A 17,342-nucleotide genomic window follows, 5' to 3' on the forward strand; every position below is an offset into this window, starting at 1 on the left:
AGTTGAAAATGCTGGCAGGTGCTTTTTGCATTGCCCATAATGTTTCTACTGAATGCAGTTTATTGTTTTATAGAATGGGATTTTGTCATGTTTCATCACTCTGCAGTCATTCCTGATGAAAGCATTTAGCATTGTTAAACCTTAGCTTTATAAGAATTTTCTTCTTTTTATTCAGTGTGTGGAAAGAGAGGGTTGCGAACTTTGTTCTTCACTACAGAGTCCATGTTTTTTTTTTGGTTTCAGGTTGTTGTATCCTGGTTATAAAATAATGGGTTTAAACAATGTGACCAGTCAGGGATGGCAGCCTCAGACTTATCAGATATGCCTTGTTGATCCAGTCTCTGGAAGTGTGAAAACTGTCCATGTACCTTTCCACTTAGCACTGAGGTAAGGACCTTTCTGCTCTGTATAAGCAAATTAATTTCATTATTGATTTTGGAAACAGTGTTTTATGTAGAGTGAGCAATTCTGGTGTTCCTTCTCAAGCTGAATAGTACTCTGGTAATAATCACATTGGTTTGTATACATTAACTTGATTTTTACTAATGTGATATCACCTTAAAGTATCATAAAAAATCATATTTTTTTTTCTGAATCACTCATTTTAGTTCTCTTCACTCATACACTTAAAATTATTTCCCTTCAGTGACAAAAAGAGTGAGCGAGCAAAGGATATGCATCTAGTGAAGAAGTTAAATGCTTTACTCAAAGCGAAAACCTCAGATCCAGGTACGTTCTCTTCTATAATTTCTTAAGATAGTATGTTATAAAATCATTCTTATATTATCCGTCCTATAAGTGTACAAATGTGAATATGGTTGTGGTGCTTTCTGAAAGCTCTATGTGCTATGAGTTACCATCTTTAAGTAGCTTGTATTATTTTATGAACTACTAGATTAAATTTATTTTTACAAGGATCAAAGTTAAGCCTTGTCTGCCATTTAAATCTCAACTAAACTATACCTTGAGTGCTTGTATAAAACATGGTCTATTTGCAATCCATTATGCCATATAATGTAGTTCAGCATCTGACTCTATCTAGCCTTCTTTCTGTATGTAAAATATTTCTTAAAATTAAGACACATTTGGACTAAGAGAAGCCACTGAGCTGCTGCTTTGTTACATTTTCCCCAGGCTTATTTTGGCAACTTTTGTGATAGCGTCTTCGTCGCTGTAGCGTGATCCCAGGGGCATCTTAACTGTGGTGTGGGTTAACTCGCCTTGCAGAGCAAATATGAGAAATTTGCATTTGAGAAATATGAATCGAAGTCATGATTGCCATGTTTTGCAGATTTGATTGAAGCTGAAGCAAAGGAATTAATACTGGATATCAAATACCCTGCTACAAAGAAACAGGTGAATATTTAGAAGTCAATATACTTTAATATTATTAAAAAAATGGTGTTACCAGATTAGACATCTGGATCTTTTTAAATCTTTCAAAATATGGTGGTTTTTTTTTCCCCCAGAGTTACTTGAAGCATCTAATTGAGCTGTTTTGCAGTTTGGTTTTTTTTTTATATTATATTGCCTGGAATTACTTTGACTTGTCACTTCTCCAAGGCATCATCTATGTATAAGCTGAAATAATAGATTGCAGACCTTTCTGTAGGATCAAATTAGTATACAAGTATATGTGAAGAAAAAAATACAGATGAAAAATCATTGTCCAAGTTCTGCTGCTGTTGGCTTACCTTGTATGTTTCTACAGTACAATAAAGTAAATGTTTAATTCTGTTGAAAATCCGCTTAACAGGCTCTGGAAAGTATACTGACAAGTGAACGTGTGCCGCTTTCATCTCTCACAAACATCACTCAGACATTAATGGATAATTTGAAAAAACAGGGTAGGTGGATATTTATTTTGCAAATATAGAGAAGAATTTGCACTTTGTCTGCAGTGGTGTAAGACTGTCAGAGAACTGTTCTGTTTCACAGAGAGAACATACTTAATCCACTTAGTTTTGCTGCTAGGCATTGCATGATCTTGCTTCTACATACTTTTTTTAATGCAGACTGCAAATAGTTTGCTATTAAGTATGCTTTGCTATGCTCACTGTGTGCCTAGTAACTTGTATTATAAAAGATAACACAAACCGTACAACTGTGCTAGTACTTGCATCCAGTTTAAAAAAGAGAATAGCTTTCTATTTAAAGTATCTATCTTTTTAACTTCTGTCTGTAGAAATTTCAGTTTGTCCTATCTCTCCAAGGAAAGCAGTAAGAATATGGTACTTTAGATCTGTGAATTTTAAAGTACTGGCAGCACAAAATCTTTATCACTGAGGATGTGGGCTTTGACCAGATGCCTAGTATCTTCTCTTAGTAAACTTTGCTGAAGTTATTTCATGTGTTTCACTATTCCAGGCTGTATATTCAGTTTCAATGCAGTTTTCTTTCTCCTCAGAGCTTGAGTGTGTGGATGAAGGACTACTGCAGTTCTGTGCGAACAAGTTAAAGCTGTTACATCTTTATGAACTAGTTAGCAAACTGAATACCCAAAGCATACAGAAAGACACTCCACCTTTAGATAATGTGAGTAAATTAAAAATTCAGTTGTCTTACAGAATTGAATGGCAATTTAAGCATAAAAATTCATTTTCAAGGCCTCAGGTAAAATAAGCAGGTAAGGAAGTTACCCATTTTAGTAGCCTGGAACTTCTAATGAAATAACTGATTTATAATGCCTCTTTTTTTTTTATCCCTGTAAGAATGTCTAGTAATTAGTCTACCTAATATTCTTTAGCAGTCACATCAAGTTGAGATAGAAGTGCAAATCGAACCAGGACTTCCTGATTTCTGTCCTTTATTGAAAGTACTTAGCATGTTCTTAACATCGTTTGGCTTTGGAGGACTGTTTCATGGAATTGTAGAAATTTACCAGTTCTGTAGCATTATAATTTTACTTGCTTTTTGATATCATGAGGTTCAGCAAGGCCAAGTGCAAGGTCCTACACCTGAGTCAGGGCAGTCCGCGGTTTCAGTACAGGATGGGGGATGATGTGATTGTGAGCGGCCCTGCAGAGGATGACTTGGGGATGATGAATGATGAGAAGCTCAACATGAGCCGGCAGTGCATGCTCACAGCCCAGAAGGCCAAATGCTTCCTGGACTGCATCAAAAGAAGTGTAGCTAGCAGGTCAAGGGAGATGATTCTCCCCCTTTACTCTGCTCTGATGAGATCCCACCTGGAGTATTGTGACCAGTTCTGGAATCCCCAGCGTAAAAAGGATGTGGAAGTACTGGAATGGGCCCAGAGAAAGGGGGACACCAAACTGATCAGAGGGCTGGAGCACTTCTGCCATGACGACAGGCTGAGAGAGCTGGAGTTGTTCAGCCTGGGGAAGAGGAGGCTTGGGATGCAGTAGAAGATTTACAGTAGACATTAGGAAGAAATTCTTAACCATGAGTATGGTGAGGCAGCAGCACAGGTTGCCCAGGGAAGTTGTGTATGTCCCCTCCCTGAAGGTGTTCAAGGCCAGATTAGATGAGGCTTTAAGCACTCTGATCCAGTGGGAGGTGTCCCTGCCCACAGCAGGGGTGGTGGAACTGGATGATCTTTAAGGTCCCTTCCAACCCAAACTATTCTATGATTATATGATATCATTTGTAAAACTCTGTATTCCTTATAAAAACCATATGGAGTGGTGTAATATAGGCTTGTTTGCTTGATAAGTGATTATATTATAGTATAAGCAGGATCTAAATATGGGAAATGTATCTGTTGAACTCCTTAAATGAAGCTAGACAAGGTCTTCATTTGAGCTGTATGAATAACGGATTTTATTTCAAAATTAAATATTTTGACTCTTCTGACTTTTGTAGTTTTTACTATGTTATGCAAAATGCCTATTTGCATTAGTCTTCTGATGTGGGATTTTTTTGGCTTTTGCCTTTAGGACTTGGCCAAACTGCTTCAGATGGAAGAAGAAGAATTTCATAGGCTCCAAACCTTACTGGAGAACTACAAGAAAGAAAATGCTCAAACTACTGCTCAGTTGGCTGATGAGAAGTATGATGTGTTGTCCGTGAAAATGTTCTTAGAATATTTGGAATACGAGAAGGATGTGATTAATGTGAAAAATATGGAAGATGGAGAATATGTGGCTTTAGGTAAGAGCTACTGAACTGTTTCTCAAATTAATTAAATACTAATAATAATTTAAGATGGTATAAATATTTTAGCCTTAATTTAGGGACCTTAACAAGCTGTCTTGCCTTGAAGTAGTATGTGACAGTGCTAGTTCCAAACTCTTACCTTTAGCCGTAGGGCAAGTCTTTCTACCTAGATGCATTAATAGAAGTTAACTACATCTGTGGATATAATTACCCTAAAGCCATGTGATCGCTGTTCATTCATTTATTAATGCCATGAAGTGGCAGTTTGAAGCAGCTTGAGTTAAATCTATCTCATAAGTGCTCTCTTTCCAGATGATTTATTTTCTGGGGAAATTTTTGTGCAAACACAGAATTCTGTGCACAGATATTGTATGCTGTTCATGTAGTAGCTTCCTGCATATGTTGGTTTTAATTGTCAGGCTTGGAGAGGAATTGGGATTGAAAAATTAGAGCTTGGCTTTCATCTGTGTGAAAATCAAAGGCTGTTTCTAAGTAATCTTAGAACTTGCATTTTCTCTACCATATCACGATACCTGGTTTTAAGAACTGAGATAGAAGTACTCTTCTCTCCACGCTCTTGGACAGGCATGGAGACCTCTAACTTTGTAGGGCGTTCAGCTGTAAAAGAGTATAATTAAAACATGAATGTCGAGCCGAGCAGTTGAGATGGTTTCTTTTAGATCTTCTTTTTCCAATCTGCCTCTGACTCACAAGGACACTCATACTTTTGTAGTGCTGGTAAAGTATGACTTATGTAATTGTTTGGTTTTTTAATTATTTGAAATAGTGCTACTTTGCTATATAAGATACAGTATGCTGCCACACAGTTATGGGTTACTCCGTGGATAAACTTTATCTGGCACTTGAAGCCATTCTTTGAATGGAACAAAATGTGTAATGCAAGCAGTACAATAAACGTAGCTTTGTTATAAATCTGCTTTCCACATGACTCCTGTACTGTTAGGAACACTTACTGTTCTTTGTACTGAACCTTCTTCTCCACTAAGGGTGGGTCATCAGGATATCCTGGGTGTAAACTTAGTCCTTTGTATTGCACTCAGTGGGACCTGATGAGAAGATGGTCTTTCGTCTGAGTGTAAGGGGAAAGGCTGTGACTTTAGATGTCATTCATAATGTTGACTGATTTTTGCTTCAGGCAGCTTTTTCTTCTGGAACTGTTTGTGTGGGAAGAGTTCCACAGAGGAAATGTGTCATGCATTGGAATCAGCAGGTTTTAGCCCTCAAATCTTGTTGGTAAGGTATTTGTTACATACTTCAAAACTTTGATTTAGTGTTTCGAAAATAAAACATTGAAAGGAAAAATTCTGAGTGTTGACCTTTGGATTAATGCTGTGTACAGGCTGTGTTCAAATACCCCCATGTTCAGTTGTTTGGGTGCTAATATTTATATTTTCCATTTAATAGATATCAAAGGGAAAAAAAATGAAAATATTCCAGTGGAAAATATGGATATTCTAGTGAAACTATTTAGAGTATGCATATAGGACTACTAGAAGATTTGCTTAATATTTCTTCTACAAAGAAGCAAAAATTATGAAAGTAGTTAATTTAGGTATTGATACATTTGTTATAATTCCTTTTTGCAAGCAAGGAAGTTTTAAAGAGAATTAAAGTATTTTTTTCAGAATATTTAGTAGTTTTCAGTCATCTTTATATTTCATCTGCATCTAATTTCAGTCTTTTGCTGCTTTTCTTCCATCTACTACATAACAATGGAAATAGCTATTTCAGTATTACCTGCCTCTGTTAAGATTTTCAGCTGTAATATTAATAATGAATTATGTTTACGAGTTGAGATTGCTAACATATCAATATTAGCTGCCCATGCTTTCAAAGAATATTTTCTAAGGTATCTTTTTAAATGAAAGGTACAGATTGTATTGTTTCATTTCAAAGCCTGTCATAGCGTGCCTTATACAGTATATTTTTAGCTCTATGTTAATGATAAAGGTGCATGGATATAACATTTCTGCTCCGTGACACTAAATTTCTTTAAGAAAGTGTTTGCGTTAGGTATATTCTATGATTCTGTGATTCCATGTTGTCGTATTAAGAGTTTTATTCTATGGCTTTAATTCTGTATTCTCTTTTTTTACAGTCACTCCTTCTCAATTTATGGCTCTATAAGGAAAAAGATATTCTAGACAAGCCGGATTCTGTCAGTTGCCTTCACACTATGCTGTCACTTCTGAGCAAAATGAAAGGTAAAATGTGCATTAGGAACACTTGAACACATAGAATTATTATTAGAAATTTGCTCCTCTGACTAGTCTATGTTATCACTCGGGGTTCCCTCCCCCCACATATAAATTATATAACAGAACTAAATGCTGTATGTTGATTAACTAACTAAAAATACAATCAAACTCAGAAGACCTTCTCGTGCCCTGCAGTGTCACTATCCATGAAGTTGCCACAATTCCTGTTTGGCACCAGAAGATGGCTGTCCAGCTCCCCTTCTCTTTTTTGGGTTTATAGACCTGCCCCCCTCCCTTGTGCTGACTGGCTCTCTCAGAAGTCCTTTGAGTTGCTTTAACTTGTGGAGACACTGTTATTCTAGCAGCATTTGTATATTGAACGTCTCTGAAACTTGAGGGATACTCATAAAGTCAACTTGCCATTATTAGTCTAAGTTGTGTAATGAATAAATACTGATTCTCCTACCTCACACAGAGCTGCTGTGGATATGTCTGTGCCCTATGCCTAGTTCACTGTAGGGCACCATTATCAACTTGAAACTAGAAGCATGAATATGCTACTGCTGCTGTCTGAATAAATTAATTCTGCTGAAGACGAGGTAGTGTGAAGAGAGACAGCTTGAGTGCATATTCATGTGTAGCATCTTGAAATCTCAAAAGGATCTGTCTGCATTGTGAAGCTTCATTTTGTAAGATTCCTTAGATCTAGTAAGCATGCAGCAGGTTTTACTACCTAGTAATTTAGATCTGTTGCTTGTTTCCTATAAACGAAGCTTGGAGAATAAGGAGTAATTCACGTTCTGTTCTTTATTTTAAATTTGAGTTATAATCCAGAAATTGCATGGTACATAGCTAGAAAAAAAGCATTTGCTCTTAATATAACCTGCATGAAGAAGTGCTGTTTCCAAGGCTGGTTGCTGCTTTACCAGTTGAAACACCCAGCAACCCAAGTTGAGTTCCCTATTCTCCCTTTCTCTGCAGTTGCTATAGATGAGTCGTGGGACACTCAGTCGGTTTCCCCCTGGTGGCAGCAGATGCGTACAGCATGTATTCAGTCTGAAAATAATGCAGCTGCCTTGTTATCTGCTCATGTTGGACATTCTGTAACTGCACAGATAATTGACAGCGTGACAGAGAAAAAGGTAAATCATCTTGGACCCTCGCCTTCTGTTTTACTTACTTTATCAGTCCCATGCAGATTGCTCTCTTTGTAATAGAATAACATCCTTAACATTGATTTGTTGTTGTTTTATAACCTGGGCACAAGTATGCTGTTCTTCAAGCCTGAAAATTTATATTTTAATTTGAAGAATACTATGCTGAGGTGAATGAATAATATCTTGGAATCGTTTAGGAAACGTATTTGAATTTGTGATGGGAACTGTACAGTGAGTTTTCCTCTTGATAGCAAATGATGTTGACAATCTTAAAGACCACACGTAAATTTGAGAAGTCAGCTGAGCTTTGGATGGTAAACCTGTTCAAGCAGTTGTGTGGGTTTTTTTTGTTGTTGTTTGTCTTCTTAAATATACTGATGAATTTTCTTAGCGCTCATTTTGCTATGCCTTATCGAGGTGATGGGTGTTTGGTTTTCTTGGCAATAACTATCTTTTCACAAAGTTGTGATTAAGACTAAAACTGAACACAGCTTTGCAATTCAAGATGGAAAAAGTTGTTCCATTCCTAAATAGCACCAGGCACCAGTGTGTTTTGCTAATTGTCTTAGCAGATTAGGTGGGATTTAGGTGATGTTCAGTCCTATAAGTAGACAGACATATAAATTATAACTAGATTACCAGGAAGCATTTAATATTTTTGCACATTCATCTTAACTATTCAATTTCTAACACTAAAACATTAACACTAACATTAAAATTGTTAGTGTCACCCAAACAGGAATGTTGGTGTGTTACTACTTATTATGCTTTATCCATATTATCTCTCCTCTGTCATCTCTTCTTTTGACCTACTCTTAAAAGAATAAAACAACAGCTGTATTTCTCTCAGAACGTCCTTTCCATAAAGCCATTTGTCTTTTTCCCCTTTTTTTTCCCCCACCATCCACAAAACCTAGAAGTGTTAATGGCTGGATTTCTGCTAACTCCGGAGTTTGCTGTCTAAGCTAAAAAACAGATCTGCACTGTCTGGAAAAATTCTTGGGCTTTCAGGCAGAGCATTTTCTGATAAGCGTGATAATTAGCTAAATAATGCACAGAACTGTGGTGTGGTATAATCCATTATTTCTGTGTGCATGATATAAATTTTTAATACAGTAGGAAGTTGAAACGTAGGTGGAATAATCATATGTGTAGACAATGTGTAAATAGTACAAGATTTAAAAATAAATCTTTTTTAAGGGATTTTAACCCACTTTTGAACTAAATATGAACCTTTAAGGTCCTTTTATTTCCTTAGGCTTTTACTTAAGAATCTGTGCATCTTATGAACAGTGTAGGATATTAATTGATCTTTGCATAGTAGTTACTGTACATACTTTGAACTAAATTGTTATTTAAAATATTGTAGCTCTTGGGATATAGCTTTCAATTTTAATACTATGCATTTTTCTGTGCTACTTTAAGTGAACAGACCTAAACCAGTTCATATGTTCTGTTAGTTTTCCCAAATAACTGTAGGTTCAGACACAGAATCCTGGGAAGCGCTTTCCCTTGATACTGAATATTGGAAACTTTTGCTGAAACAGTTAGAGGATTGTCTGATACTTCAAACACTGCTGCATAGCAAAGTGAGCAAAAGGACAAAAAGAGTTTCATCGCTCCAGACTGAGCCTTTGGGCAGGCTTTCTGTAAAGAAATTGCTTGAATCTGGAAAAGGTACATTTTTTTCTCTTGGAAAGATGGATGATTGTCTTTATAATAGACTTATGAACTAGTCTTACCTACTTGATAAACGCTGCACTGGAAATTGTTCTGCTGGTTAGTTTTCTTAATTTAAAAACCTATGCAAACCACATAGAATACTACTTGAAAATTGTAAAAGGGTATTTTTGTAAAGACTGCATTGTAAACTGCTAATCAGTTGATTAGGAATCTTTCTAATTGGTAGAGTTATCCTTCTGTAATTAATGGTAATAGCTAAAACTCATCTCTCTTCTCTTGTCCTTCAATTCTGAATCATAAATCTTCTAGGATACATCGACTTCACTGCCTCATATGCTTCTTTTTTTTTTTCTTTATATCCTAGGAGGTATTGCTGACATTGTAGCAAAATGGGTTTTTAAGCAAGGCTTCAGTCCTCTTGTACTGAATTTGGCCCAACACAGAAATAATACATATAGTACTGAAGAACCTGTGGAAACGCATAATAATATCTTTCTTGAGGAATCGGAAGCAGATGCAGGCTTGGAAACAATCCTAGGTAAGAAAATAACAAGAATTTTTCAAGTTCTGAAGTGTCTGCAGAGATGTTTTAGTTGCTTCTGTTGTGAAAGAACAGGAATTACAGTGGGAAGAGGTCTGTCTTGTAACTTCAGATCTTCTTTTTCCAGAGCTGCTGCAACTAGCGTATCAGCAGTTTCCATGTAGTCTTGAAGTGGATGTCCTCCATGCACATTGCTGTTGGGAATATGTAGTGCAGTGGAATAAGGACCCAGAGGTAAAAGTATTTTATTTGAAGGGAGCAATGGTTAACACTAACTCAATAGACAAAGTTTCACAAGTTCGTAATAGTTCATGAAAAAAAAAGGCAACTGGTTTTGAAAGCATGCTAACTGCAATTTTTCTGTGATAAATCATAAGCAGAGAGAAAATGAATGCAGGTCCTGAGGCTGAGTGGCACCCCACAAAGATAAGACAGTTTGTTTCTAAGCTACCAGATTCTTAGAATTGGAAATGTGGAAACTGGACTCAAATAAGTAGCACGTGGAAGGATTTTGACTGTATTTCGTGCAAGTACAAATGGTTTACATACTGCAAAATAGTGATAAACATTTCCTCTGTTTTAAATATGCTAAAACAGATCACAGATACTAAATTTGTTAGACTAGAATCCATTCCTTTTAAAGAGAAAAGAGATTTCCTGAATATTCCTATATTCCCTGGCCAGTGCTGGGAGTTGTCATAGGAGAAAATAAATAGCTGTCCTATAGCTTCTCTAATATTGGAAAATGTTGTCATAAGTTCAGATGATACTAAAATTGAAATTAGCAGTCCTTAGATCTGTGCAGCATAACACCTTGCTATACAGTAGAAGGTTTCTTTGAGACTGTCAAGTACTTACTCCATCATAACGAAATTCTCTTCGGCAAGACCTGAACAGGCTGGAAAGTTGGTCTGAGATGAATCTAAGGAAGTTCAACAAGGACAAGTGTAGAGTCCTGCTCCTAGAGAGGAATAACCTCATGCACCAGTATGAGTTAGGGGATGTTCTGCTGGGAAGTAGGTCTGCAGAGAAGGACCTGGGAGTCTTGGTGGTCAAGTAATTAATGATGAGCTAGCCACGTGCCCTTGTGGCCAAGGCCAATCGTATCCTGGGGTGCATTAAGAAAAGTGTGGCCAGCAGGTCGAGGGAGGTTATCCTCCGCCTCTACTCTGTCTTAATGAGGTCACTGCATACTGTGTCTTAATCTGATGTACTGCGTTCAATTCTGGGCTCCTTAGCTCCAAAAGGACAACAAACTACTGGAGAGTCCAGCAGAGGGCTGCGGAAATAAGGAGGGGACAGGACCGTCTCTCTTATGAGGAAAGGCTGAGACCCCTGGGTCTGTTTAGCCTGAAGGAGAGCAGACTGAGATGGGACCTTATTAATGCATATAAGTATCTAAAGGGTGGATGTCAAGAGCATGGGACCGAACTCTTCTCAAAATTGCCCAGTGACCGGAAAAGGAGCAATGGGTACAAACTGGAGCACAGGAATCTCCATCTGAACATGGGGAAAAACTTCCTTACTGTGAGGGTGACAGAGCACTGGAACAGGCTGCCCAGAGAGGTTGTGGAGTCTCCTTCTCTGGAGATATTCGAAACTAGGCTGGACATGTTCCTGTGTAAACTGCTGTAGGTGAACCTGCTTTAGCAGGAAGGTAGGCTAGGTGATCTCCAGAGGTCCCTTGCAACTCCTACTGTTCTATGGTTCTGCAAAATGGAGTAGGAATTAATCTTTCTAGCACAAATGGGCTATGTATTTGAAAAATGACTGTAGTCTGTGGATATGCCTTTCAGCAAAGAGTGTGTTAGCAGTACATATACTAAAACAAACCTCTGAAAATAGTGCTGAAATCACACTTTGTTTCATGGTTACTGAAACTTACTCTGCTGCATGCTTGTAAGTTTGTCAGAGAAGATTGCAATATCAGATTAACTTAAAGGATTTATAAGTGTCAAAATATAATGTTAACTTTAAAATCACCCACACAGGCCTTTTATGAATCAATAGTTTATGTATAAAGTTTTGAAAACTGTAATAACCTGTTCTTTTGCCTTTTTTGTTTTTACATAAGGAAGCATGTTTTCTCATTAGGTCTATTGATCATCTAAGATGTATCGTTAATGCTCACGTTCAGCACGGTAAGTATGAAGCTATTGGTAAAATTGATCTTTGAAATTGTAAAACAACAGAATAAATGACTGTGGGTTGATTCGTGCAAATGTATGCGGTTTGTGGTTGTGATGGCCACCTTGTCTAAAAAAATCAAACCCAAAACCTACCCCTAAACTTTCTGCTGACATTCAAGCTTTTGTTTTTCATGTTGAGACTGAGTTTCTGTCAGAACCAGGAAAATAAGTTGATTAAATAAAGGTAATATGTTTAACCAAAAACACTTTAAAGTAAAATCGCTCTGAAATTGGTATTTAATTTGTATTTATATAGTGGCACTTGCAATCAATTACTTTTCATGCCTTTCTTGCATTTCTTGATACCTGTTTTAGTGAGTGCGGTGATAACTGGTTTTTTTTTGGGCACTTTGCAAATAAGTGCAAATAAGTGCCTAAAGCACTAGTCTTAAGCCTTCATCCTTCCCACCAAAGTTTCTGTGTACCTACAGTGTTTAAGCCAGTCTGCCTAATGTAATCATTTTTACAAATGATTCATTGCACTTCTGACTGCATCTTATCACCAGGGTGGTCTCTTCCTGAGAAATCTGAAATCAGTACAAAGCAGTGAGGACAATTCCTCCTTGTTTCATTCACCATCTATATTTAATATGCTCCCCCATTAAACGAACTTCTCTGCATGGCTTTTCACTCCCTACTTAAGACCTCTTTTCACTTCTAGGTATCGCTCTGATGATGTGGAATACATTCATAGTAAAAAGGCTTTCTTCTGCTACCTATCTAATGGACAAGGTGAGTGCAGTATTGTGACAGCCTGTTCTAGTGGGAGGTGTCCCTGCCTTTGGCAGGGGGGGTTGGAACTGGATGATCTTCAAGGTCCTTTCCAACCCAAACCATTCTTTGATTCTGCTTTTGAAGCTGAATTTTTATTATGGACTTAAAAGTGAAGCTAGTATTTTTAAAACCTTAAATTTCTTAAATAAGTTTGGAATATCTTCGATTTAAGCATCAAAAAACCTCTGCTTATTTGGTCTATTGTGTAGCTAACTTTTGGAATTGATGAAAGAACGCATGTTTTAAAATATCAACACCACGCAATGATTATAGGCAAGCTCAGTAGCTTATCAGCATTGGCTGATGTGTACTGAAGACTTGGGTGCAGTGTTAGCATGTAATCGCCAAGTGAGAACTATTTGTGAAACAGTTTGAAACTATGTATGTGTGCATATCTAAAATCGTAGAGTCAAAAAATAATAAATAAAGTGACTGCTCTGTGCCTGTTTCCTTGTAAGTTCTTGCCATGAAACTTTCAGGTTCCCGCAAGCAGCAGCTTTTCTGAATGTTGTGGTCCAAGTTTTGCATGTTGTGAGCTCCTGTTCTGCAAAATACAGAACATTTTGTGGACGTTGTGGAGCATTTTTCACTGCCACTGTAAGTCAGGTTCTGTTCAGCTTATTTGCTGTGAGTTTTAGCAGTCTCTTGTCCTTGCTATACTTCAGTTTTTCATGCTTATACATGTGTAGTGGATCTGTTTACTGGAAGACAATTCTGTTTAGGACTGGAAGACAGTTCAGGAAGAGAACTGCCAGTAAGTGATAGATCTGTTTACATTTTTAAGTGGAATCTGTCTGTTGGTTTGCCAGATGTAGAACAGCAGCCAAGTGTGTTTCATCATCCAAATCTACATGCAAGAGAGAGAAGTGTTGATGGGGATTCAAAACAAGAAAACAACCCTCAGAAGCGTGCTGTCTTGTCTTTTTTCCTTTTACTTTGCTCCTCTGATTTTCTGCTTTTGCTTATGTTTAGTTTTGTAAGAATTGAAGAATATAATCTTCCTCCTCCCTTTCAGCAAACAGCCCCGGTTGTCTACATTGTAGCAGGTGTTACTTCTGCAGAAGTTACTGTTAACTCTTTTCCAGATTTTCTGCATATCATATGTAAATCCACCATCATTATTAGATTAAAACGTACAGGACAAGAGAGAGGATTTTATTAACCAACTGGTTTTGCACAAATCTGTTATCCCCAACAAATATCCTGTAATAACAAATGTTGCTGACTTAATAGTTATTTACATATGTTAGAAAGCTGGGAATTGGTCCTCGGTGTTTGTGTTACAGAAGCGGCAGCTAGCTCAACTGATCTCTTGCAAGGTTCCAGAAAAATACAGTCTCCAAATTGGTTGGCATTTAAACAGTCCCAAAAGTGACAGCTGAAAGTTGTCTTGATTTCAGACTTTGAAACAGCATGATGAGTCACTGGAATTTGAGTTTAAATAATCTCGTAATTCAGGACCCTGGATCCTCACTTCAGCTGTCGTTTAAGACTCTGCCATGATGTGCTAATAATTGCTTTTATATTTTTGTGCTATGGAAGAGACAACTGTATGTGTATGTGCTTCATCGTGTGTAGCACGTGTTTCACCTTGTACAGTAACATTCCTAAACAAGATACGGTTGAGGTGTCTCTTCTGAATTCAGACGAGCAAAGCATGGAAACCATGCAAGAACTTTCTTATTAAATGTTCCCCATCTCAATGAATGTGCTGGAGCATTCACTCTTCCTTTCCTCTTCTGTTGTTCCCTAGTGTTTCTTTCTAATATCACACTTCGTATTTTAGCTGTAGTTCTCTATTATAGAAGTCACTGGGAAGTTTTTTAGCTGCCTTTGAGATTTGAATGAGAACCCTGGGGCCTTGTTTCTAATCTCAAGATTTAAGGAGGATGACCGAATTATTGACATCAGTGATGTGCATTTCTGAGTTGTATGATGTGCATCAATTTTTTTGTTGAAAGCAATCTATGCAATATGTTGCATTATGTATCTGTGATGAACTATTTATTTCATTTTTTTATTGCTGTTTTCCTAATATGAAATGAGTAAAGTGTGGGGTTACAGATACCTCATGGTAAAAATCATTTAATTGTGTTGAAATATGTTTTTTTTTTTAACAGGTTGGAAAAGCTCCAAAGGATAGATTGTGCAGAAGGGTAAGTAATACTACTTTTGTCTAAGTAGGAAGAAATAAATAAAAATGCCTTAATTTTAATACTACGTTGTGATTAATTTTTTAAGTTTCAGAAAAATTAAAAACACAGCACTAGAGAAAATGGCTTTTAAGAAATGTAAATTAGTATCTATCTGATAAAGCAAACTGAAGTGGTGGTAAAAATTTGAATATTATAGAAGGTACACTTGAGCCTATGACATGACAAATTACTGTTATTTTTCATGCCTAATTTCATTAGTTACAACTTCTTTGGAAGGCAACTGATACACTCAGAAAATGAAATTTAGTAGATGTGGTGACTTGAAGAATTCCATCTTTAGAGGTGCACCATTGTAAACCGCTACATTTAGCTTTACTCCTGTTTTTTGGCTGTTGCTTCTAATTCTTTTTGGTACTTAAGTTTACCTTTAAGTAGAATAGGTTAATAAACTAAGCCTAACAATGTGGTTTATGTCAACAACTGTCTTCTTAAAGAGAGCTAATAAAAGCCTGTTTCAATTCCAGCTGAAACAATTTAAATCATACTGTTTGTTAACAGGATGTAGGTATGGGTGACACAGCAATGACAGCTTTTCTTGGCTGCTGTTCAGATCTTCTGCAAACATTGCTAGAGGTAAATTTTATTTTTCCTGCAGAAAGTAAGGAACTAATTGAGTCAAATTTAATTTTAAAGAATACGTGTGACTGCTTTTCTGTGTTGCTCTGGCAGGCTGATGTTTGTAGTGACGAGATGCAGGCTCCTGTCTTAGATACTGAAGACGCTTGGATGTCGGTAGAAGGACCAGTATCAATAGTAGAACTGGCCCTTGAGCAGAAACGCATTCACTACCCACTTGTGGAACACCAGTTTGTGTTATGCACTATCTTGTATGCCATCATGAGATTTTCTCTGAAGAGTGTGAAGCCCCTTTCGCTGTTTGATAGCAAGGTATGTCTTTTGGAAGCTTATGTGCATACATCTTAATATTGCTCTCTGTATATAAACGCTAGCTTTCACTCTTCAAACAGTTCATATATGATTTAATGAAAGACAATTAGTTCACTGTAATGCATTAATGAAGTTGTCACCAGAATTCAGGCTGAGACACAAACTTGATGCTTTTTCTTATTGAATAAAAGATCTGCAGCGATCTCAGATGCATGAAAATCAGCTCCTTAATAATTAGCTGACCTGAAAATACTGCATGGTAAGAATAAGAACAGTGGATGACAGTTTTTTTCTAGTTGCTCTGAGAGATGTCAGATGAGAGAAAATATAAATATTTAAGGTCAGGAATCTTATGTTAGCGACACTGTTGTGTTCACTATGGCCAGTGATTTTTCCAGAATTCTGAACATCTCAAAGAGAATAAAGAGCTTGTCATTTAACGCATATAAAGCACTTTAAAAAGAAAAAAAAATAGTCACTCCATTTAAATGCAGTTTCTCTCCAATCTGAGCTTGACCCTGATCTACATCAGGTACCACAAACTGAGCTTTCCTCATCCCTTCACAACAATTTGGAAAAAATTGAACATAAAGTACTCGAGTATACTGCCATTTAATTCCTGCTGAGGAGAAACTGTTTTAGTACTGTAATACTGTGCAGAAGATTTCTTCTTAATGATTTACTGGAATTTTACACATGCAGAATATTACTCTCCTTTTGTTATCGTTTCTTGTCTGCCTGCAAGCTCTGATGCAGCAGTTGAGTCTGGTTTTAGCATTTTATCATAGATAAATTCCATTTGTTTGTTTTTTGGTTTGCTTTTTCTCCTTATCTCTTAACAGAAAGCATTGACCTTTTGTTATTTAAGAATGCATATTATGTCTCCAGAGATAAAAGTAAATGCTCCTTTCCTTAACGTAGAACTACGTTATTATTCCAAGCTACTGCATTTTGCCTTCACTCACTCACAATTCCAATTTGTTCTGTCAGCTTTACCATAGAATTTAAAACAGGTCTTTAGAGAATCTTGGTTCATGACTAAAAAAGGGGTTAAAAGTTTTGAAGACCATTTATTATCTAGTTTCTAACAAGGAGAGTCACTGTCTAGACCTACATGTTCCTTACTGTCTTTTAGCGTAGGCTTTTTTTGGTACCAGTTCCTCTACTCCCTGCGTTAGTACAGAGCAGGACTGCCAGAGATGCGTGGCATTGACTATGTCACTGCTGGAGCGTGGTTGGCTGAAACAAGGGCTGGCAAGTGCCATCGTTCAGGGGTTTGCCTGAAATTTCATTATTATGTAGTTCAAGAGACCTTAAAATTAATCCGTGTCAAATATAAAAATATGTTTTATTTATTACCTATTGATATATCAGCTAGTAATCATTTCTTCTTACTTAGTATGCACGTTATGTTAGTCTACAGCCTGGCACCAGGAATACACCAAGATTTTTGGCTCCAGCTGGTGGAATATCAGATACTTAGTTCAGCAGGGAGGTAGTTTAAGTTAGAAAGCAATTCCTTGACATATTGTGACTGCGTGAACAAGTTTGTGTTG

General features: G+C 36.9%; 1 protein-coding gene across 3 annotated transcripts in view; it reads left to right on the forward strand.

The window, feature by feature from the left end:
* RAB3GAP2 (RAB3 GTPase activating non-catalytic protein subunit 2) overlaps window positions 1–17,342 on the forward strand; it is a 44,466-nt gene that overhangs the window by 23,519 nt on the left and 3,605 nt on the right. For all 3 annotated transcript variants that reach the window (XM_054061360.1, XM_054061362.1, XM_054061363.1), the window contains 17 exons: window positions 244–387; window positions 647–729; window positions 1,292–1,356; window positions 1,757–1,847; window positions 2,408–2,535; window positions 3,900–4,113; window positions 5,276–5,373; window positions 6,239–6,344; window positions 7,320–7,480; window positions 8,956–9,172; window positions 9,543–9,716; window positions 9,847–9,953; window positions 11,794–11,860; window positions 12,570–12,640; window positions 14,803–14,838; window positions 15,397–15,471; window positions 15,568–15,786. In XM_054061360.1, coding sequence (XP_053917335.1) covers window positions 244–387; window positions 647–729; window positions 1,292–1,356; window positions 1,757–1,847; window positions 2,408–2,535; window positions 3,900–4,113; window positions 5,276–5,373; window positions 6,239–6,344; window positions 7,320–7,480; window positions 8,956–9,172; window positions 9,543–9,716; window positions 9,847–9,953; window positions 11,794–11,860; window positions 12,570–12,640; window positions 14,803–14,838; window positions 15,397–15,471; window positions 15,568–15,786 — 2,056 coding nt within the window. The remainder of the gene's footprint in view (window positions 1–243; window positions 388–646; window positions 730–1,291; window positions 1,357–1,756; window positions 1,848–2,407; window positions 2,536–3,899; window positions 4,114–5,275; window positions 5,374–6,238; window positions 6,345–7,319; window positions 7,481–8,955; window positions 9,173–9,542; window positions 9,717–9,846; window positions 9,954–11,793; window positions 11,861–12,569; window positions 12,641–14,802; window positions 14,839–15,396; window positions 15,472–15,567; window positions 15,787–17,342) is intronic.

Source organism: Cuculus canorus, chromosome 3 (assembly GCF_017976375.1).
Source record: "Cuculus canorus isolate bCucCan1 chromosome 3, bCucCan1.pri, whole genome shotgun sequence".
In the NCBI taxonomy this organism is placed as follows: Eukaryota; Metazoa; Chordata; class Aves; order Cuculiformes; family Cuculidae; genus Cuculus; species Cuculus canorus.